We start from the raw sequence: 20,728 nt of genomic DNA, 5'->3' as shown, positions 1-20,728 counted from the left end.
ACTCTGCCTTGTCCATCTGTGTGCAAACCAGCCCATCTTACAGCAGTGCTGCAGAACATAATTTGGGGGTTTTGGTTCACGTCCATTAAGTTGTTGCTTCTTAATCTTTCTCAGAAACACAGATGGTGTTGTGGTTTCTTATTTATTTCTGTCTGGAAGCTAAAGGGAGGATGCCTTGGAGAGGAAGAGAGGGAAAGAACCAGAGGTAGAAAGAGTGGATTTTTAAGAAGAGCCTCCCACAACTTCATCTTCTTCCCCAGCTTCTGGTAATGGCCAGATCACTGATTGTGGCTATTCACTCCAGAAAATTTCCAGGGGGTTTCCTGGAATATCAAAATGTGGTGGGCTGGGTGCCCAGCCAGTGACCACCATCAGAGCTGCAGCAGAGGATGGACCTCAGTTAACCAGCAGCAAACCTGGACATGTCCCAATAGGAGGTCAGAAACCCTGACTTGCCATTTCTAAGGGCTATTTGTCGCCAAGTGAAGGAGGACCAGGGTTTGGTTTTTTTCTTTTGCACCCTCTTTATGTGGCATTGCCCATCGTCTTTAAACTTTGCAATGTTCAGATTAGCAGATGAGGCTGAACTGGCTCTGGGCTGGCATGGAGGTAAAGAAATGTGAGCACAGGACTGGGAGACTAGGAAGGGACTTGCTGCGTGTCATGGTGGGATTTTTCTGGATTAAACTGTGACTCTGTGTCCCATTCTCAGGCTCACAGTGCAGCTTCATGCATCCCTGCTTGGGAACCATCCAGGTACCTGGTGTGGGGGTGCTCGACCCCTCTGTGCAAGCCCTGGTGATTTCAGGGGCACCTGCCACCACATCCCAGAGGGTGGTGGAGGGTTTGGTGTGAGCAGGGTAGCATGCACTCACGCTGTTCACTTCTCTAGCGAAACCTGCACCCATGCACCCATCTGCCTGGTGCTCCCTCGGGAATATCTCATCCTTCAGGATCAGCCTGTGATATAAGCAGAGAGAAAAACCTCATCTAGCTGCTCCAAGCACTGAAGTGGTGTTGGCTCAGCCCCACAGCCCTGCCCTTCCATGAACTGCAGAGGTTCCCCTGTGTAAAAGGCGTGGAGGGGCTGTCTGCCTCCTCCTCCTGCATCTCCGCCCCTTCCCCTTCCGACTCAACATGCTCATTCATGAAAAAATATCTGTGGGATGGTCATGGAGAGAGGAATTAATGTTGGCGTGTTGTTTCCCGCATGTTGGCCAAGGGAGGTTGTAGTCTCAGAGGGTTTTAATCTTTGTTTTCACAGCTGGATTCAGTATTACCCTTTCTTCTCTCCAGCTTTTTATTGCTGCTCACTACCCGGAGCAACCTGTTTCAAAGCAGCCTGCACGCACACTCACGTTGAAGCACAACCGGCCACTGGCTTCCTGAGGGGCAACAAGTGTCTGTCCACCTCAGGACTGACAACCTGCACATCCTTAAGGAGTGAGGCCATAAGAGATTCTGCTCTCCTACGGCAAGGGTCACACAGTGGGTCCTGTGTCCAGGAGGGCAATGCTGCAGCAAGGAAGGTGCCATCATCCCACAATGGTCCTTTGAGAGCATCTGGCTCCTTCCCTCTCATTGCATGGGGTGAAGGCAACTGGGTAGCAAGGGTCCAGCTCATTCCATCTTTTCGTAGGAGGGGGCAGGCAGCAAGGTTTGGGGCTGTGTCTCCCTTAGCCCCATACGTGGGGCATGATTAGACTATGGCAAACCCTCAGGCCCATGGTCCCACCCTAGGAACGTCGTGGGCTGGGGGTGCTGTGGAGTTTGGTGGTGGTGGTGTAGCACTTGGTCATGCTGGTGCAGGGTTTGTTAGAGGTTGTGTAGGGTTTGCTGGAGTTGGCATATGGTGTAGTGTTGGTGGTGCTGGTGTAAGGTTTGTGTAGGGTTTGATGGTGTTGGTATGGGGTTTGGTGGTGCTGGTGTAGGGTGGATGTCCAGCAAAGCAGACAGGCAGGGCTGTGCTCGTGCCCAGTGGTGGAGTGCGTGGAGAAGGTGGAGAAGGAGCTGCCAGCACCCCCTTGGAAACCCAAGGGCTTGGACCTCTAGCGCTGCAGATCTCTGAGTCAACCTTTGACTGGAGCATCAGCATGGCCTAGGGCCAGGGGGTCTGGCTTCATTCCCACCTGGATGCCAGCCTAAGGGCACCTTCTCCACCCCACTACCCACCTCTGGAGGGGAAGGAGGAACACTGATTCAACACCCCTCCAGTCCTGCAAGCTTGGGGAACGAAAAGACAAGTGGTCTACCTGCTTGGCACGGAGGACCCAGTGGCGTCCAGATGTGAGGCATGAGCTGACCTCTCTGGCGTCAGCGGGTGGGGGACCACCTATGTAAACACGTCCAGGAAGGCTCCCATCCCTTTCCCACCCCACGCCTGCCTTCGGATCAGACCGGCCAGCCTTCGTTGATGCTTCCACCCCCAGGGCTCCCGGGGAAGGTACGGCACCGCTCGCCCAGCACCGGGCACTCCTTCGGGTGCTTCTCTCTCATCTTCTTTTTCTCTGCATTTAAACATGATCGTATCATTATCTCTGTGTATAATTACCTAAGTGGTTATTTAAATATTTACTGGTGATACTGGTGTAACAATAAATCTGTGTGAGCAGAGTAGAAACCTGCTCCAGTTATGCTGGGAACCCAGCCAGAAGAATAGGAAAGCACTTGTAGTAATAATGTTTCCTTTTTTTCTTTATTTTCTGTTTTGTCTGTTATCTAAGAACAGTTGGCAAGAGCATGTCCAACCTGTTTGTTTCCTCATTTATCACGTTGGAGGCTCTCTCTCTCTTCCCTTTTAACTATGTTTAGATCTTATTAATAATGGAAAAATGGGCCATAACATTGCATCCAAGTGTCTGGTATTTTTGCTTTGCCATTTGCTTTCTTGTCCTCAGTGTCCTTGTTCAGTTGAGATTGGATTTTTTCTACCGTGAGGAGGAGTCTGGTGTCCAGGTAGCCAGGGCTGAGCTCAGGGGGACATTTTGGTCATTTGGGGTGGCAGGTGTGCAGCACAGAGTTTATCTGGGGAGGAGCAGGGATGGGTTTATACAGCAGAGGGAAGGATTTGGCAGCCATGCCCAGCCCTTTTCGCCATTTCACTTCACAACACCTGGGTCACCTCACTGTTATGGCTCTATCTGACCTGGCAAGGCAGAGGCTCCTCCAAAGCCAAAAGACTGGGAAATAGATGCTCCAGCGATTAGCACTGGGATCTTCGGAGAGATTTGGTGTCCTAGATGTCCTAGTTCAGATAAGATTTTGTTTTATCTTAAAAGTCCTGCTCCCTGGGCTTCACCTCAGCTGCTGCAAGCAGGCCACTTGCTGAGGCGCTGGATGATGGCTTTAGGAGATCAGCATTACGTTCTTGGTAGAGCAGAGTGGGACTCAGCACCCTGAACAGATGCAAACGGGCCTTAAATCTGCTTCTAAGCATAGCAGTTCTTCCAAATCACCCACCCATGGTCTTTAACCACATGGTTGTTTAAAGCAGTAAGACGTGAGTTCTGCGCCAAGGACAGTGCAGGACAGGGCAGTCACTTAGCAGTCACAGTGTCTGGCCAAGGCTGGGAGCATCGTGAGAACCAGGTGGAGCATGGACCTGATTCAGATGCCTGGGCTGCATCCTGTGGGTCCGTTCCTACATCAAGTTGTGGGGCACTTGCTCACTGAAAGCTCCTGTCCTTGTTAGGGCTGAGACACGGTTCCTCTTAACCTGCACTTTGGTTGGCAAATTACAGATATTTTTTGGGTAGTAAAGAAATTAAGATATCTTTGGATGCAGTTCTAATGCTGGGCTTCTCCTGCACTCAGGGGTGAAAGAAACCTCCACCAGATCCCCAATCCAGAGCCTCCTTCTCTATTGCACTGTGGTTTGGGCAGGTGGATGTCAGCCCAGGGTCAAGGTTGAACCTATAGAGCTCCACTGGCAAATGGAGCCATGGTTCGTGGTGGGTCACAGCGTCCTCTACACAGCGTCCTCTACTAGGGGAAAAAGCACCCTTCAGCCAGGGCCAAGGGCAGTGGCAGGGTCTCCCTGGGTTGCTCCAACCCATAGAAACCTGTTTTAAATCCTGGTGGAAGAGCCCATCCTGAGGGTTGCTATGTGTAGCAGGGCTGGTTGAAAAATCACCACCTTGGCTAGCTGTGTACTGGTCGTCCCGGGTGTTGTGGTGGCTGTCCCCATGTCTGACAGATGAGGCATGTGATGACAGAGATGACACCATCATTTTTCTCATTGGAACTGCTGCAAAAAAATCCCAATAGAGTCAAACTCTCAGAGTCAGCAGCCTTCCTGTGCAGTTCCAAAGCATTTTCCACAAGAAAACAAAAATCTATGTGTATTTTCAGATATTTGCAAGAGGGGTTCGGTGAGGAAAACTAGAGGAGGTGTTGAGCATGTCCTGCTCTGCTTGTGTGATCCACAGGGGACACAACCGCTCCACCTTCACTTTGTTTTTTGCTGTCTTTACCCTCAAGCTGTGTCTAAGATGTTTGTCCCTATGCTGGCGGCTCCCGCCCCTGTCCCTCTCCCCACACTGACACTGTGAATATGGTTTTCATGCAGCTGAAAAGGAGGGGAAAACATTCCTCTCGGCTGCTTGGCCTGAATCAGGAGCATCACCCAGCAGCTCTTGGATGGAGCCCAGAAGCCATGGCCAAGCTTTCAACCTCTGTTCCTGCTCCCCTCACTCCTGTCTTCTTTTCCTGGGGTTCTTCCAAGCTTCCTCCTGATACATCATCTCTGCCCATCCACAGGTGTTAGGTAAAAAGGGAAAAAAAACCCTCACACCTTTCTGGAGCAGCCAAAAATGTGGCTGTTTGACTTTTTTTTTCCAGCGTTCTCTAATCTTTCCCATGCACCCTGACCTTCTTCCTCTGCCCCGGTCCGCGTTAACGCACCGCTGCCTGGTGAACGGCAGATGGAGGAGCAGCTGCGGGGGCAATGGCAGGGGGAGGCAGTGTGCTGTGAACTTCTGCACGGACGTTTTTGCCAGAGGATGGATTTCCTCTGATTTTCATTGACCTTTTTTTTTTTTTTTTTTTTTGAAGGTCTACAGCAAGTCAAGCCTGGCTTGGCTTCACAGGGTTGTGCTGCAAGCCAGCCAGGGCTGGCAACACCGGCTGGAAAGTTTATTGCTTCCTGTTATGAGAGCTCAGGGACCTGCGATGGGTTTGCAGGAGAGACACGGGTAGCACTAATGCCAGGTATGACCCCAACAGGTGTGGCTGGAGATGGCCTTTTATTCCCATTGCTTCTCCAGCTACTTCAGGAAAGGGAAACAAATAGAGACGGGAATAATTGCTCAATCTGACCTCTGACTATTGAGGCAGATGCTTTCTTTGGAGCAGGAACAGACGCAGGGAAAAAAATGCTATAAAAGGGCTTTGCTGAGCCACGTCCGCAGGGCTCTCCACGAGGCCCTTCTTGCCACCTTTCAGTATGTCAGCCCATGTTATCTTGCCAGCCTTGAAAACTTCAGCAGGAAGGTTCCCATCAGAAAAAAATATTCAGTTTTGTCAACACTGAAATTTATCTCAAGAATGTGTCCATCACAATGAAATTTTCAGCTGGGAAGGGCTGGAATAAATCACTTCTACTCTCCAGCCCAGGTTTAAATGCTTCCTATGGGCTTTTGTGCTTTGAAATTTAAATCTTATGGTTATTTAACCATATCAGGGTTTGGGGTTTTTGTCATTTTCGAAATTAAGTGCTTTTACCTTTCAGTCAGTGATATCCAAAGCAAACATTTCACTGTTTTTCAGCAGAAATATTATTCATTCTACCAGCATTGGTTTTTTGATCCAATCACAAACCCATGCAAACTTAACACAAACTGTTTTCTGACCTATCCTCTGGGCTAGCGGAGGCACCACCGTGGTCGAAATGTCGTGGCAATTCAGAGCCTGAGTTTATATTTTCAAAGTGCATAAAATAAATCAGCCTTCACCTCATTTTCAAGCATCCTTACACCATGCAGCCAAAATCCCCCACAAGCTTTGGAAAAATGTGTGAGACCAGATTTTCTCCATTTTGTCCTTGCAAGAGCCAGAGACCAACTGCAACATCCTGATCCAGATCAAAATCTTCTTGAGTTCTTCCAACAAGCAAAGCTGGATGCAGAAAAAAAAAATCAACCTGATGATGTATAGGTAAAGACCTTGTCTCTCTGTCATTCAAATGACACATTTGTGCTGGAGCTGTCATCCCCACTGTCCTGAAAAGTCCTCACAGAGGTTTGTGATGAAGCAGATTTTAGCAGCAGACACTGACACAGCTTTTTCTGCTGCCTGTAAATTTTTTTTTTAAGAGAGTTAAGGCTTTGGCTGAGTTCTTACGATGTGAGCCCTGATTAGTCCTAGATCTTGGAGAATGCCCAAAGCTCTGGGTGAAGCAGGGAAGTTTGCACAACTGAGGTTTCTTCCATGGTGGGACTGCAAGGGAGCCTGGAGGTCCTTGGCCATGGTGGTTGAGTTGAGCAGCACTGCAGCCATTCCAGCCTGCACCCTCCCATCTCTTCTTTGCAGTTCCTGAAGGGGTCCATGGGATATCCACAGTTGACTCTGATATCATCAGCCATAAACAGGGTTGTTGGTTGGGTTACTGTTTCATGAGCAAACAGGCTGTTTCTGTGGCTGGGAACAGGAACTGTCCCAAGGAGTGTGGTCTTTCCACCCATAAACCTGAGTCCTATCCCAGGATGTTCCTTCTGCCCTTTCTGGAAGGAGCTGTCCTGTCCCAAAGCACCTTAACACAAGAGACATGGCTCTGTGTCCCAGCAGAAGTCCCCAGCCCCGCCAGCAGAACACAACTTGGGTCCTTGTGTTGCTGAAGGCTCTGGAGAATCCAGGTATGAAGAAGGAGCTCCAACGGGTGCTGGTGGCCTCATTCCCATCAGGAAATGGAAGGTAGCCTTGAAAATGCCCCAGTGAGATGCACTCTTGGACCTCTCTGAAGTGCTTGGTTTACCTCATCCTATCAACCCGGGGATAAGCCATTAGAAATGTCAAAGTTGTAAATGCTGACTTGAACTGAACTTGTCAAAAATGAGCCCAAGTCCTGTTCCAAACCCATCAGCCCCCCTGCGCCTGGGTGCTCGGAGACCAGCAGCTCTGAAAACAGCAAGGACAACGTCAAGACGAGGCAGATCAGAGGAAAGGAGGACGCATTGAGAAAGCAGGTTGTCACTCCCTGAAGCACATCTTTACATCTGAGGGAAAAATAATCTCCATTTAAAGCCATTCCCAGAACTGCAGTGCTCCACTAAAGGCATGGGGCTGCAAGCAGCAGTCCAGTCACACCAGAGACAATAATGAAATGAAAAACTGCCTCTTTTTCTGTGTAACTGCAGTGTTTTAAAGTGCCACCTTTGCTTGCAAAGATAAGACTTCAGCGTGCCTTTCTGTGATTCTATCGTTCACTGGGTGTAATCCCCCAGATCCTCTTTTCTCTCTAACTGCCACCAAATTACTGACTAATAAGAGTAATAACAGAATTCAGCAGTTCTGCAGTGGGCTTTAAGACTATGCAAAAGCGGGGAGAATATTTTCCAAGTCAAGTATTTCCTTTTAGGCAGTGCCTTTGCCACCCTTTCCATCAAAAACCTCTTTCAGAGCAGATCGCACCCAGAGCCACCAAGGGAGAAGATGTGTGCCACATCCCTCATCCAAAGGTCAGAGAAGAAAGGTTAGTGAAATTAGTCAAAGAAGAAACGATAGGAATTAAAACTGCCGCTTCAGTCTTTGTCCTCATTTGTCATATTTAAACAGTTTTGCTTCTTAGACTTGAAATTCTGTAGTCTCCTAAGCCCAAATCCAACAAGTAAGGTAAAAAATTGATACTCTTAATTTATTTGAATTTTGTGACATTTGTCTCAACACAGTGATGTTGCTTCCTGGGTCTTGTTTTAAGAAGTGGGCTTAGCATTTGAACAAAGATGCATTTCTTCCTTTCATTTAGTTTTAAAACAGATCTGATGAAAATTCAAAAGGTGAAAATTAGAGAAGAAAATGAACTCTCAGTTCATTTTCTACACAATGCAGTACAGGGCTTCTGAGATTTGTGGCCAGAGTGGATAATTATGGTTGCTGCTTATCACTGACATAGCAGGGAGACATGATACCAGATCTCATTATCATTTAGGGATGGGAAGGGGGTGAAAAGGTGCCCATTTTACCCTGTACATTCACTCATGGCTGGAAAAGCTCTGTTTGCTCTCCACTATCTCCTTGGGAAGAATAAACCACAAACTGTTTATAACTGTGTACATACTCCTGCCGCCCTCTGTTATTACACATATAGTAAAGGTTTTGGCTTTCACACAACCTGTTTGGATGGTGAAAACACAGCTAAAGCATGCAGGAGAAAACACATGGGTCTGGCTCTGCCTCCAGCCCTCTGCCTCCTTCTCTGGGTGATGGTTTGGCCTGTGGGTGATGGTTTGGTGATGGGAACAACTTGATTCCTTCCAGCGTGATGGCTGGATCTGCTGGGCAGGAGGCTGGAACAGAAACAGATGTTGCTTGGCTCGCCTGAAGCGTGCATGCCCCCAAAAAACTTCCACCAGCTGAGATTGCTGTGTGTATAAATAACCCACGTGGTTAGAAAGCAAAGGGCCTGGAAAGGCTGCATGACTCATGGGACAGGGACCATGCTGAGCTGCCTTTTATCTCCATTGCTGCCCACAGGCCGGCAGAGCCTGGAAGTCGTTCTCAGCCAGTTATTTTTAAATAACTAATAATACTTCTGCACAGCTCCATCCTGCACCGGCTGGAGTGGGTGGAAGTTTCACCAGTTCTTTGATGGGAATGAGGTCTTGGTGGCCATCCCCTCAGGTCTGGTGGATCTCAGAGGACTTGTCTTTTAGAAGTAGATGGTGTGACATGTGCTGGAAGCTGTGGGGTCCCTGCCTGAGGGGTGACACACCCAAGGACCACGTGGTGGCCCCTGCAGAGGTGACCACAAGGTGACCCAAGGTGTCTTCAGACTTGCAGGACCATGCAGGCAAGGAGGTCAGTGCCCCAGCGTGCTGGAGGCCAAACCTAATGCCAGGAACGTGCATGGGGAATATGGCCAGGGCTCGCTGCACATTTTCTCCTCCTCAGATGGGTCCTGATGGGAGATCTCCAGGGAGGTTGGAGTGTTGCTAGAGGAGATCTCCAGCCCTGGTGCTCTCCTCTGAAACCAGCTCCCTATCTCCCTGTGTCCTTTGAAAGGGTAAGCTTTGCTGGTGTGCTATGTGCTTAAGTTGAAGCATGCAGCTTCTTTAGAGGTTTATTCCCCCAAAATGCCTCTCAAAACCTGGTTTCCCTAATGTGGCATATTCCCCCACCGTTGTGTTCACCTTACGCCTAACTCAGCTGATAGGGCTTTTCCACTTGCCTATCATAGATGGCTACTTCTGAACAGAGAATTAACATATCACTGGGTATAAGCAATCAGTTATAACTTAAAACCATCAGAAAAGTTACTGCAAATATGTGCAGAAATGCCAGCGCCCCTGGAGACCCCTTTAGATGTAATGGGGTTGTGCCACGCAGCCACGCTCTGGTGTCAGCAGAGGCTCACGTGCTCCGGGGCTCTCGCACAGCAGCTTTCAGCAGTAAGGTCGAAGCGTTGGCCAGCATGGAGCAGTGCAGGAGATGCTGCTGCTTGCAAGAGCATTGGTGCGAGATGCTCCAGCAAGCAGGAATTGCCCCTCCGTGTCCTTTCAGGCTCTTTGGGAAACTAGAGGTCTGACAGCAGAATGAATATCCTGCTTTGTCCGGACCACAGATGAAAATTCCTGATGAACCAAATTGTTTCAAACATCCCCCTTGACCTTCCTCTGCTTTCTCCCTTCAAAGACTGGGCCTGATCCTTTTTGTGACTTCTTGGCTGCTGCTGTCGCTTCCTTCCTTCTCCTCCTCGCTGGCCCTTGGGGAGGCTTTCTGCCTTAACTCTCCATTTCCATCTCAGCATCTCCTTGGAGCCCTGATCCCACCGGGGTGGCAATGACAGGGCCCCCCAGAAGCGGAGCAGGGATGAGAAGGGGATCCTTGCACTATGTAGATGGAGAATTTCTGCTCCACTTACCTTAGGCTTCATGTACATTCCCATACTTCTTAGTAAGTTCTCCTCCCCTCTGCAAAGAAGCCAAAAAGTCTCTGTGTGTGCTCAGAACACCTTCCCTGTCCTTCATCTGCTCTCTGCTCCCATGCACCAGCTTGGAGAACGGTGCACCACTTCTCCCAGAGAGAGCCTTGCCTGAGGGTGCAGCAAAGCCCTTCTCACTAGTAAGCTTTGCCTCCTTTTTTTACTATTTTTTTTTCCCCCAGCAACCAAGGAGGTTTTGCCAAAATGTGTTTTCCACATGTTCCCTATTAGTCATGCTCTCTGTCTTACAAATCCGTCACCAGTGCCACTAGCTGATGCTATTAATTTACTTCCAACTGGCTCAAGAGCTCAGCAGCAAAATTCCAGGCAGCGTTCCTAAAACCAGACCCGGCAGCTTGTTTGGATTTAAAACTGATGCCCCTTTCTTTCCCGGTATACATATATGTATACACACAGCACCTTCTCTCCTTCTGCCAAGGCGAGAGGGGCCGGGAGCAGCGGCGGGAGCGGCCGCAGCAGCTGGGGCAGGACCTGCCGGCGGTGGGTGCCCGGCCAGGGCAGAGGCGGGGTCTGACATCCCCTTAAATACTGCCTTGAGCTCCGGTTTCCAACCGCTGGGGCATGGCCGGACCGAGGCGGCGGGGGTTTATCTAGGGAAAGGCGGAGGGCTGGCGGCACAGGAATGTCAGCGGAGGAGGGAAAGCCGCCGCGAGAAGCACCATGTCTCTGTAAGTAGATTTTTGTTCCCCATTGTTTTGCAGCTTAAGCAACGGTGTAGGAACCATGCAGAAAGGAATGGCATCCAACTAGCACAGGTTGGGGTTTTTTTTATTTTTTCATTCTTCCACTTCATCTAGACTCGGGTTTTACAGCTTTCCCAGTTCCAACAGTTGTGCTTGCGATCGCGGGTTTGAGGAAGTAACTGGGATGAGAGTGTGGAGCCAACAGCTCATTCCCCTACCTGGCTACACACAGTTTTCACTACTGCTGCTGTGGGTCCAACTCCTCCTTTGTGGCAGTTTTGAAGTGAAACTTGTACCCTGCACACATTTCATACACTGCATGTCAGCTAGTCTGGAGGTGACATGTGAAGATAGGTGACTGAATGGATTTCAAAGCCAGAGAGACGGTGAGTCCTCTCATGGGCTCTCTCTGGCAGATAATTCAGCTACACGTACCACCTAATCTAACCCATCTACCTGCTGCAGATCCACACAGATTTTTTTTTTTTTTTCCCCCCCATGGAGCAGGACTGTGTAACTTTCCTACTGCACGGAGGAATTGTGTCTGAAGCACACAGAAGATGCAAAAAGCCACTTTCTGTGCTTTTCAAAAATCCGCTTTCTGTGAGACATAGCCTTTTCCTAGTACCGTCCTATTCATCAGCAAAAGCAATGTAAACAAATCCTTCCTTGGAAACTTGCTTGCCTTATAATCGATTCCAAAATATAATGGTGTGCTAACCCCCTCCAAGTAATTAGAAGCATTGAAATCTCATAGTATAGTCTTTCTAGTCAATGAGTCACAAAAAGCACTGTAAGTTTAACTGGACCGATCGTAGGAGGGTTTTTTAACTCGTTTCCTTCAGCTCCTGCTTTCAAATACAGTGCCAGGAGAGTGGGTGGACACATGGGAGTGTGATGTCAAGGTGTGATCAGAGACAGAGGCAACAGCGGGGTCCCGGGGGTGCAGAAACAGCTCAGGGTGTTTCCCACAGATGTTCCTGACGATCCAGATGTGCACAGAGGGCTGAGCCACAGTGTCAGTGGCAGGGCCAACAGCTCAGGTTGGTGGCTGGTAACCAGAGGTGGTCTTCGCAAAGCAACAACCCCCACCGCTTCTGGTATTGCAATTTCTTTCCTTTTCCTTGACTCAAGTTTGTCAAGTGTTTCGAACCAATGCTACCAGGTGCTCCCTTCTAAAATATGTCTCCCAGAGGAGACGGTGGGTGTTTTGCTAATAACCCTGAACAATATCGGATCAAAACTTGAATATTTACTCCAAAAGCCATCATTACCTTGGTCAGACGCTCCCTGCCCCAGCAAATGGATGTTGGGAGGCAAGTCTGAGCTTTGGGAATCGTGTCCTTGAGTAACACTTGCAAAATGATAAATTATCTTCGGTGTAGAGCTCATAAACCCTTTAGGTGAGCACTGAAATGATAAATGAACTGCTCCATGGTTTGAAACCTGTGTTTTAGAAAAAGTTGAGGCTTGGAGTGAATCGGGGGTGCAGAGAGGAGCTGGTGGGTGGCTGGACACCCGCATGGGGCTAGCCAAGCTGGGGCTGGTGTGATCCAGCCCCACGTGCTCCAGAGGCGGGTGCCCCATGTCCTGCAGTGGGACATCGCTGCGCCCAGCAGGGTCTTCCCTTCCCAGCCCCCCCGTCAGCTGGAGCCTGGCTGAGAGCCCAGATTAATCCTGCAAACCATTAACACAACATTTTGCCCATAGCTGAATGGGGACACAAATCAGGGGAAGGGTTAAAGACACTTTAAAGTGTAAAAGTCTGGGTCTGTAAAATCAAGTAAAGTAAAGGTTAAAGACACTTTAAAGTGTAAAAGTCACGGGGTCTAAAAAGGCAAAAAGGCACTCAGAGGGAATGCTTTCTGATCTCGCACCTGAATAAACCCAAATATCTCAATAAATAAAGAATAGCTCTGTGGGGATTGCTTTCCACATTGTTCTGCAGTGGCTGAATTGTCCTATCTGCAGCAGCATTTCTGTTGGGTCCAAGGCATCACTTTTGGAGCAGGAGATGGGGACTCCGGTCCCAGCAGCTTTGAGGGCTGGGTTCTTCACCAGCTAAATTGAGGGCACGGAGAAGGACTTCCCACCTCTTCTTCTGTCTTATTACCCAGCCTGGAATGAGCTGCTTCTCTACTTCCTGCCTCAGTTTCTCCAGCTACAGGACAAGAATAACACCATCTGCAGAGTGCTCCCACAGCCTCGGTCTGGTGTGTGAAGACTTGGGGGTTTGGGTTCGCAGAGGGTTTGTTTGATCTGGAAATAGCAGGGTTAGAAAATTCCATCTGCTTGCTCTTGAGAGCCCTCAACAGCGGAAGAATTTCACTGCGCCTTGAGCCTCAGAGCACGCTGCTACCTCCCAGGGCAGCGTGAAGACAAGGGCTGAGCAAACTAGTGCTGTTTGGCTCCTGTCCTAAGAGGCAATGTGAGCAAAATCACATTCCAGAAAGGCTCGACATAGAGAACGGAGCAAGGCACATTTCCCTTCTTGTTCTTGCGTGGGGCTGTGGCTGCTGAATGCTCCCATCCTGCGCCTGGCATGGGTGATGGGCTTAAAGCCTGGCTTGTGCCATGGAAACCTTAGGGCCTAATTCTGTGTCTCCATATAAAAGTGGTGCAAAGCCAGTTTAGGACTAGGCTTATGTCCCATGGCATTCTGCCTCCACTCAGCCGTGCTGAGCCAGCACAGAGGGGTAGGTTTGATGTCCATACTTTTTCAGAGTATGAGCAACAGCTCCTTTCTCCCCCTCTCTTGGCTGTGGAGGATCACAGGGGAGTAGCCTGTGCTGGGGCAGCTACTGCTGAGCCATAACTCACTGCTGCCATGTGCTACTCCACACTAACTCACTTGTATCCATGCTCATGTGCTTGGCTCCTACGTCTGCCACCAACACATCCACGCTTTGCTTCTGGGTGCAATCATAGGCATCAGTTTATGGGTGGGATTGGGCTTGCAGACACCTAATTTACTGCCTGCCATCAGATGTCTGCGTGCAAACGAAGCGGGTAATCTCCATGATGAGCATGAGGATGAATCAGAGGAGGAATGCAGGGGGGCAGAAAGGATGACTCCATCCTCTTCTTCCCTGGAGCGAGAGCCTTGCTGTCCCCTGCCACAGTGCTCTTTGGGCCTAAGTGCTTTCCCTATTGGTTTCATCTCCAGGTATCTGTCAGGGTTGCTGCCAGTCAAGCAGTAAAATTGCTGCCAGCCTTTAATGGTGCCTGGGGTCGCCCATGGAGCTTGGGCTAAGGCCCCACTGCAAGTTAAGCTAAACACAAAATGGTTATTACAAGCTCTTCCTCCCCAGCTGTCCAGGTCTTCTAATAAATGCATGATTTGCTCTGGAGGCTCTTCAAGGTTTATTTTTAAAAGAGTCTGCATTTGATTAAACATTTGTTTTGTTTTGTTATGTTTTTTCAAAAGGAACTTAAAAGGGCCATCAGCCTGTAAACATAAATATTCCCATTCTTCTGCTGATTCTTTGCATTTTTCTGGGCTTGCTAATAAAAGATATTTCAGCAGCACAAGTCTCTGTAATGTGGGCAGCATCCTCTGCTCCTGCTTTCAGAACCCATGGCGAGAGATTATCACAAGTTAAGCACCTTTTTGTGCCTAGGTGGCTTCCGTGGTGCCTTGCATTTGCTTTTAGTCACATGTCATGGTGGTCCCTCTCCCTGGGGTGATGGGCTGCAGCAGTGAAGGGTGCCTCTTAGAGATAAAAGGACTTCATCTGTCACAGACGTGCTAATCTCACAGCTGTATCACTGACTGCAGCCACAGATATTAACTTACAACTCTGGGTTTTATTTCCTCCTCTTTCTGCAGGTTCTAACTGAGTAGCCCTTATGACCAACATGAGCTGGAGCTTTCTAACCCGCCTGCTAGAAGAGATTCACAATCACTCCACCTTTGTGGGCAAGGTCTGGCTCACCGTGCTCATCGTCTTCCGCATTGTCTTGACAGCAGTTGGGGGAGAGTCCATCTACTCCGATGAGCAGAGCAAGTTCACCTGCAACACCAAGCAGCCCGGCTGCGACAACGTCTGTTACGATGCCTTCGCACCGCTGTCACATGTCAGGTTCTGGGTGTTCCAGATCATCATGATATCCACCCCTTCGGTCATGTACCTGGGCTATGCCATCCACAGGATTGCTCGGTCAGCGGAGGAGGAGAAGAAGTTCAAGGGATTCAAGAAGAAGAAGCAGTTTGCTTTGAACTGGCAGGCAGTGCGCAACATGGAGGACCCGATGGAGGCCGACGAAGAGGAGCCCATGATCTCTGATGACGCAGCAGAACGTGAGAAAGCCAAAGCCAAGCCCAAGAGCAAAGAGCAACAAAAGCATGATGGGAGGAGGCGCATCCAGCAAGAAGGACTGATGAAAATCTATGTCTTCCAGCTACTTACCAGAGCTTCGTTTGAAGTTTGCTTTTTGATAGGGCAGTATTTACTCTACGGTTTTGAGGTAGAAGCTTATTATGTCTGCAACAGAGTCCCTTGCCCTCACACTGTGGACTGCTTTGTGTCCCGGCCAACAGAGAAGACCATCTTCCTCCTGGTGATGTACGTCGTGAGCTGCCTATGCTTATTGCTGAACATGTGTGAGATGTTTCACCTGGGGTTTGGGACCATCCGAGATGCTATTCGCAACCGGAAAATCAACAGCTTTAGGCAGCCCCCTTACAACTACGCCTACCCAAAGAACATCTCCTGCCCTCCTGAGTACAACCTGGTAGTGAAATCAGAGAAGTCCACCAAGATCCCCAACAGTCTGATGGCTCACGAGCAGAACTTGGCTAACGTTGCTCAGGAGCAGCAGTGCACCAGCCCAGACGAGAACCTCCCAACAGATTTGTCCACCCTTCACAAACACTTGCGAGTGGCCCAGGAGCAGTTAGACATAGCATTTCAGAGCTACAGCAGCACCCAGGGCAACACACAACCCTCCCGAACCAGCAGTCCCGCCTCAGGAGGCACAGTGGTAGAGCAGAACAGGGCCAACACTGCCCAGGAGAAACAAGGTGCTAAACCCAAGGCCTGCTTGGAGAAAGGGAGCTCAAGCAGTAAAGATGGAAAGACGTCTGTATGGATATAACTTCGCCTAAAAGGAAAGAGGGCAGCATAAGTGGGGTTTTTATTTTGGTCTGTTTCTGGTTTTCAGTGTTATCTTGCATTCATTTCACAGGGCACAGGCGCAATTTTTATGTGGAAGTCAGGAGAGAAAATGAGTTTCAGATCAATTTAGTGCTGTCTTCCAGTCCATTAACAAAAGACATTGCTTTCCTGTTTCCAATACATTCTCCAGTTGGGAACCTCCAGTGAGCAACAGCAAACCCCCCGCATCTCCCACCCCTTCAGTCACCACAAGAGCCCCCAACAGAGACTGGACAACATGCTGCGATGGGAAGCAGAGCTGCTGGTGGCTTAGGAGAGAAGTCAGGCTGACAGCAAGCAGCTCCCCTCCTGCATGGCAAGGCTAGAGTGCTGTAGGTCAGGCAGTGCTTAATTACTAAGTATGCTTAATCAAAATTAATTTCTGATCCCTTGGTAAGAAAACTGACATATTGCATGAACCTTCATGACATGCTTACAGGTGATGTCCTGCCTGAATCATTAGATGCTCTAGCAGGAATGCCTGGAAATGAAAGCATCGTTTGATGCTGCAAGCCCCGAGCTGGCACCCACATCAGGTTACAGGGCAGAAACACAGCAGCTGTCTTACATGGGGAGATCTAAAAGCATAGCACAGCGCTGAAGATTTTTGTCTTTTCTTCCTCTGCTTCAAAACAAAAAGCAAATATGATCAAATGCTAGGCAGCAGGAACGAGGAGTGACATTGTGTTGTACCAGTGCCTGTGTAGCACTTGCTACAGATGGGATGGGAATCAGTGCAGTTACAGTGTTTTTAACAAACTGCTGCTTCGTGTCATCAGAAAGTGCCTTTATGCAACCAGGAAAACAAAATCATAAAGGGTTTCAACTTCTTTATTTGTTGAATATTAGTAGAGTTTGGAAGATCGGTGTTGGAAAATTTGTTCTTCTGTTTCATCAAACCCTTATAAATAGCAGCAGACGGCACATCTATGCCTAGTGTGTATATGATGTGTGTGTGTACATGTACGTATATATAGACACATATGAACATGTGTGTATGAATATAGAGAGATATATATAAATGTAATATCGATCCTCTGGTAATTTTACAGCTTTCCACCTCCCCTGGGGAAACCCGGCAACTACAGCTGACCTCATCCTGGAGCAGTCTTTGGGCTTCCAGCCTCCAGCCTCACCTGGGGAACTGGCAGGTGTCACACACTTGCTCGGGGGGCTTAGCAGATCTGGTTTCAGTGGGGACAGGACCAGAACAGTAGCAGGAAGTTTTTCACTATTTTATGGGGAGCTTTTTGAGCTCAGCTTTGTTTTAGGGTGATTTTCAGACAGCTAGAGGAATCTGGGGACATGTTAAAACCAAGCTGCTTAGTTCCAAAGCTCCTGCTAGTGCTGAGGATGTGCTTTGTCAGGGTGGTTACACCCTGTGTCTCTCATACAGCTGCGGGGCTGTGGCTTTGTACCCCTCCAGTAACACAAAACAGAACGAAATCCTTATTACTGGGAGCACAGGGAGCATCTCCTGATGAACAGTAGAGGCTGAAACCAGTCACTGCCCCACTCTGACATGTCTCAGAACAGGTCTCATCCCCGAGATGTTCCTAAGATGCCTGTGCTTTGGCAGATGCTCTCACAACTTCCCAAGAGTCCATTAGTTGATTCACCACCACGAAGGACCCAAATAGGCAGAGCCTTCAAGATCAAACCTAAGATGAAAAAAGTAAAATCCTCACTGAAAACAGCACCATCTCTGCGCTGAGCTGTTCACTCAGGGCCATGCCAGCCACTCAAAGTCACATGCAGGTCCCTGTGTCAGTATTTGTTATCCATGGGACCTATGTGACTTCTTGCTGGGCATCTTTCTCATGTCCCCAGGGGGCTGGGCCCTTTGGTGAGTCTTGGGAACAGGCAGAGAACTTGAGTATGGCCTTCAGCCCCTGGGAACCTCGACTGAGCTGTGCCATGCCATTAGAGAACAGTGTTGGCGGCAGTTTAAAAAGAAAGCAAAGAAACATCCTACGAGGTATTCAGGTGTAAATATTCAGTATGGCTTTGCATAACAGTTTGGAGAACACTGTTGGGCTTGTTCCTGGTCCTGCTGAAGGCATTGGCAAAATGCCTGGAGTGCTGCCTGCTCTCACCGCTACAGATCTTCCCCTTGACAAAGGACAATGGCATCCAGGAGGAGCATCAATCCATCCCACCACCACCCATGGTGAGGAGTAACACACATCTGTTGTGTGGAGGGATGGCCTTTCCGCTGTGAATTTTGAATGAAAGCCTCAGAAAGTTCACACCACGGTGGCGAGGAGACAAACATATCCAGCTGCACCATTGCCCCTTGTCCCACGGGCAGGAATGTGCTCTCCTCCCAGGCTGGGCTGCACCAGGCAACACAGGAGGGGCTGATTGCTGGCAGCGCTGCTACCACAAAGGTAAACGCACGCAGAGCTGCTGGGGAGGACAGCAGTGTGGAAATTTGCTCCCTAGTAATTACAGCTGTCCAGGGCACAAGCTTGTCCTCCACATCGATGCAACTTTTTGTTTATCGCCAGCCCTGTGCCCCATGGGATACAGTGTGCATTTAAAGTCACGATCCCAAGGGAAGGATGGAAATTCTGAGGAGAGCGATGGCTGGATATTGCTGGGTTTTTCTGATTCCTTTGAGATGAGCAGCAGTATTACAGCCCTGGATAAACTCGTCCTTCCCACGCAAATCAAAGGCGCTGTGCTGTGCAGGAATCTGGATTTTGGATTTCTCCTGCCCATGCCAGCGGCATCTTCCTCAGCCCCAGACATGGCTTGAGCACATCCTGATGACTCAGATTGGCCCCTCAACTTCTGTTGACCTGCAGATTCACCGTGAGTCACCAAACGCAGGGACGGGCATGTGCCTCCCTTGCTCTTGCTTCAGGAAACCATCCTGTCCTCACCATGGGGAAAGAAGCAGGAGGGCAGATTTTAAGACAGAAACCCTAGAACCTGAGCACAGGGTTAGATCCATTTTATACAGCAGGGCTATACCCCCCCTCCCAACAATATAGGTGATCAGTGCCAACAAGAGAAGATCCCTGGGCTCCATGACTGCAGGTTCGGAGACACTTAGAGCAACAGGGCTAGAAAGGATCATGGATCTTCTCCCCAACCTGACACCATCAAATGCTTCCTTAATGGCTAACACGAAACCCCCTTGCTGAAACCCCTGTCATCTCCTCTCCTCAGCAGCCATGAAGAACATCTTATACCTTTAAATGGCTGAAGAAGCTTTTGGGTGTTTGAAGACTGTTTTCATCCTCCTCGAGCCTGATTTAAGCTAAATAACTCCAGTCTCATCATCCTTTCTCCAAGGACTGCTTTTCTAGCATGGTTTTCCTTGGTGTCTGAACCACCATCAGCCAGTCCACATCTTTCCAGCGGTGTGACAGTGCTGGTCCTCAGGCCATCTTACCACTCTGCTCCTCTTCATGCACCCATCTGCCACCCTGGTCCTCCTCAAAACCCCATCTTCTGCAAGCATGGGGATTGCTCCCCTCTGTGCTTGTAGAGTCAGGATCTTCCTGCCCTTCTTCAAACTGCCTTTTCATTTTCACACCGCAGACCCAGTGCACCGAAGGGGTTTTGAATGATCTGTCAGTCCTGCAGAAGATTTGCAGCCTCCTCCCAGCTGGTGTCACCATCACTTTTAATACGCACACTCTGCTTTCCATAGTGAGAGTCAATAATTGCAATATTGATGAGTACTAGAGCCAGGGCAGACTCTTGGGTCATCAATACAACCTCCTTGTTGGGTGGGGAGGTGGGGTAACCCCTCTCTTCAAGCCATCCCTGCTCAACTATCAGGCTTGAAATACTTCCTTGCATAAAATGCTTTGCAAGTGAGAGCTGATCTTTCTTTCCCATATTTTCTGAGCGTTTTGATAGGGACAGAAGCACAAGGGTGGCCTTGTTGCTGGCAGGACTGCTCCAGTGTCACGGGCCGCCTGGGAGAGATGCAAAGTTGCCTGCAAGGTCCCAGCCAGGCTGGAGGACACCAGTGACTCCTTTGACCCTGGGGAGGAGGGAGCCCACTTCTCCCAGATCCTAACTGAGCCGCACACAGGAGGCAGCACGAGTCAGCCCTGGAAATATAAAACCTGGGGTTGTTTTTTTATTATTATTATTATTATTATTATTATTATTATTATTATTATTATTATTGATACTATTATTATTAATACATATACAGAGTTGCTCACTTCCCCCCTTCCCCCTCCACTCCTTGGCCTCTAAAGCCTTTAGGATATTCAGTCTTTTCACCGAGTCGCTGCCACAAAGGTGACCAACATGCATTAATGTCTCTGCAGGAGCAACTCCTTTCGGGGCGGGAGCAAAAATCCCCTCTTTATCATGTCAGTTTGGGAAGGAAAAGGATAGAGAGACAAAATAAGCATAACCACAAGCAAAAAACCCACCAGAACCATTACAAACTAAGCCTCAAGCTATTTCAATAAGACAACAGGCAGCATCAGCCACAGAAGAAATGCCAGTAGTAAAATTAAAGCTTTGCTTTTTTTTTTTTTTTTTTACAGTTAAGTAGTTATGTTCACACACAAGACGGGTTTAGCTTTGTAGCTGAACTAATTGTAAATGTTGACTCTCTTGCTAAACTTGGTCAGATAAAGTGCCCACACTTATATTTCTATTCTTAACATTCAGGGCCAGGAATGTCCCATGTAAAAGCCAATTACCGTGTTGCTTGCATTGCATTCCACTGGGAAATACTTGAACTTAACTCAAGG

At 48.9% G+C, this 20,728-nt stretch overlaps 1 protein-coding gene across 6 annotated transcripts in view; it reads left to right on the top strand.

The window, feature by feature from the left end:
* GJC2 (gap junction protein gamma 2) overlaps positions 1-18,398 on the top strand; it is a 37,210-nt gene extending 18,812 nt beyond the window's left edge. For 4 of the 6 annotated variants that reach the window (XM_026841307.1, XM_026841304.1, XM_026841306.1 and 1 more), the window contains one exon: positions 14,669-18,398. In XM_026841307.1, the coding sequence (XP_026697108.1) occupies positions 14,689-15,936 (1,248 nt within the window). In that variant the 5' untranslated portion in view covers positions 14,669-14,688 and the 3' untranslated portion in view covers positions 15,937-18,398. Of the gene's footprint in view, positions 1-1,710; positions 2,444-10,618; positions 10,825-14,668 lie in introns of those variants that run through there. The other 2 variants (XM_026841309.1, XM_026841308.1) reach the window with 2 other exon arrangements.
* Positions 18,399-20,728: the final 2,330 nt, after the last annotated feature.

This window comes from Athene cunicularia (genome assembly GCF_003259725.1).
Source record: "Athene cunicularia isolate RWA chromosome 2 unlocalized genomic scaffold, athCun1 chr2_part1, whole genome shotgun sequence".
In the NCBI taxonomy this organism is placed as follows: domain Eukaryota; kingdom Metazoa; phylum Chordata; class Aves; order Strigiformes; family Strigidae; genus Athene; species Athene cunicularia.
Note: the sequence above shows the minus strand (reverse complement) of the source record. Positions and strands in the feature narration are given on the sequence as shown.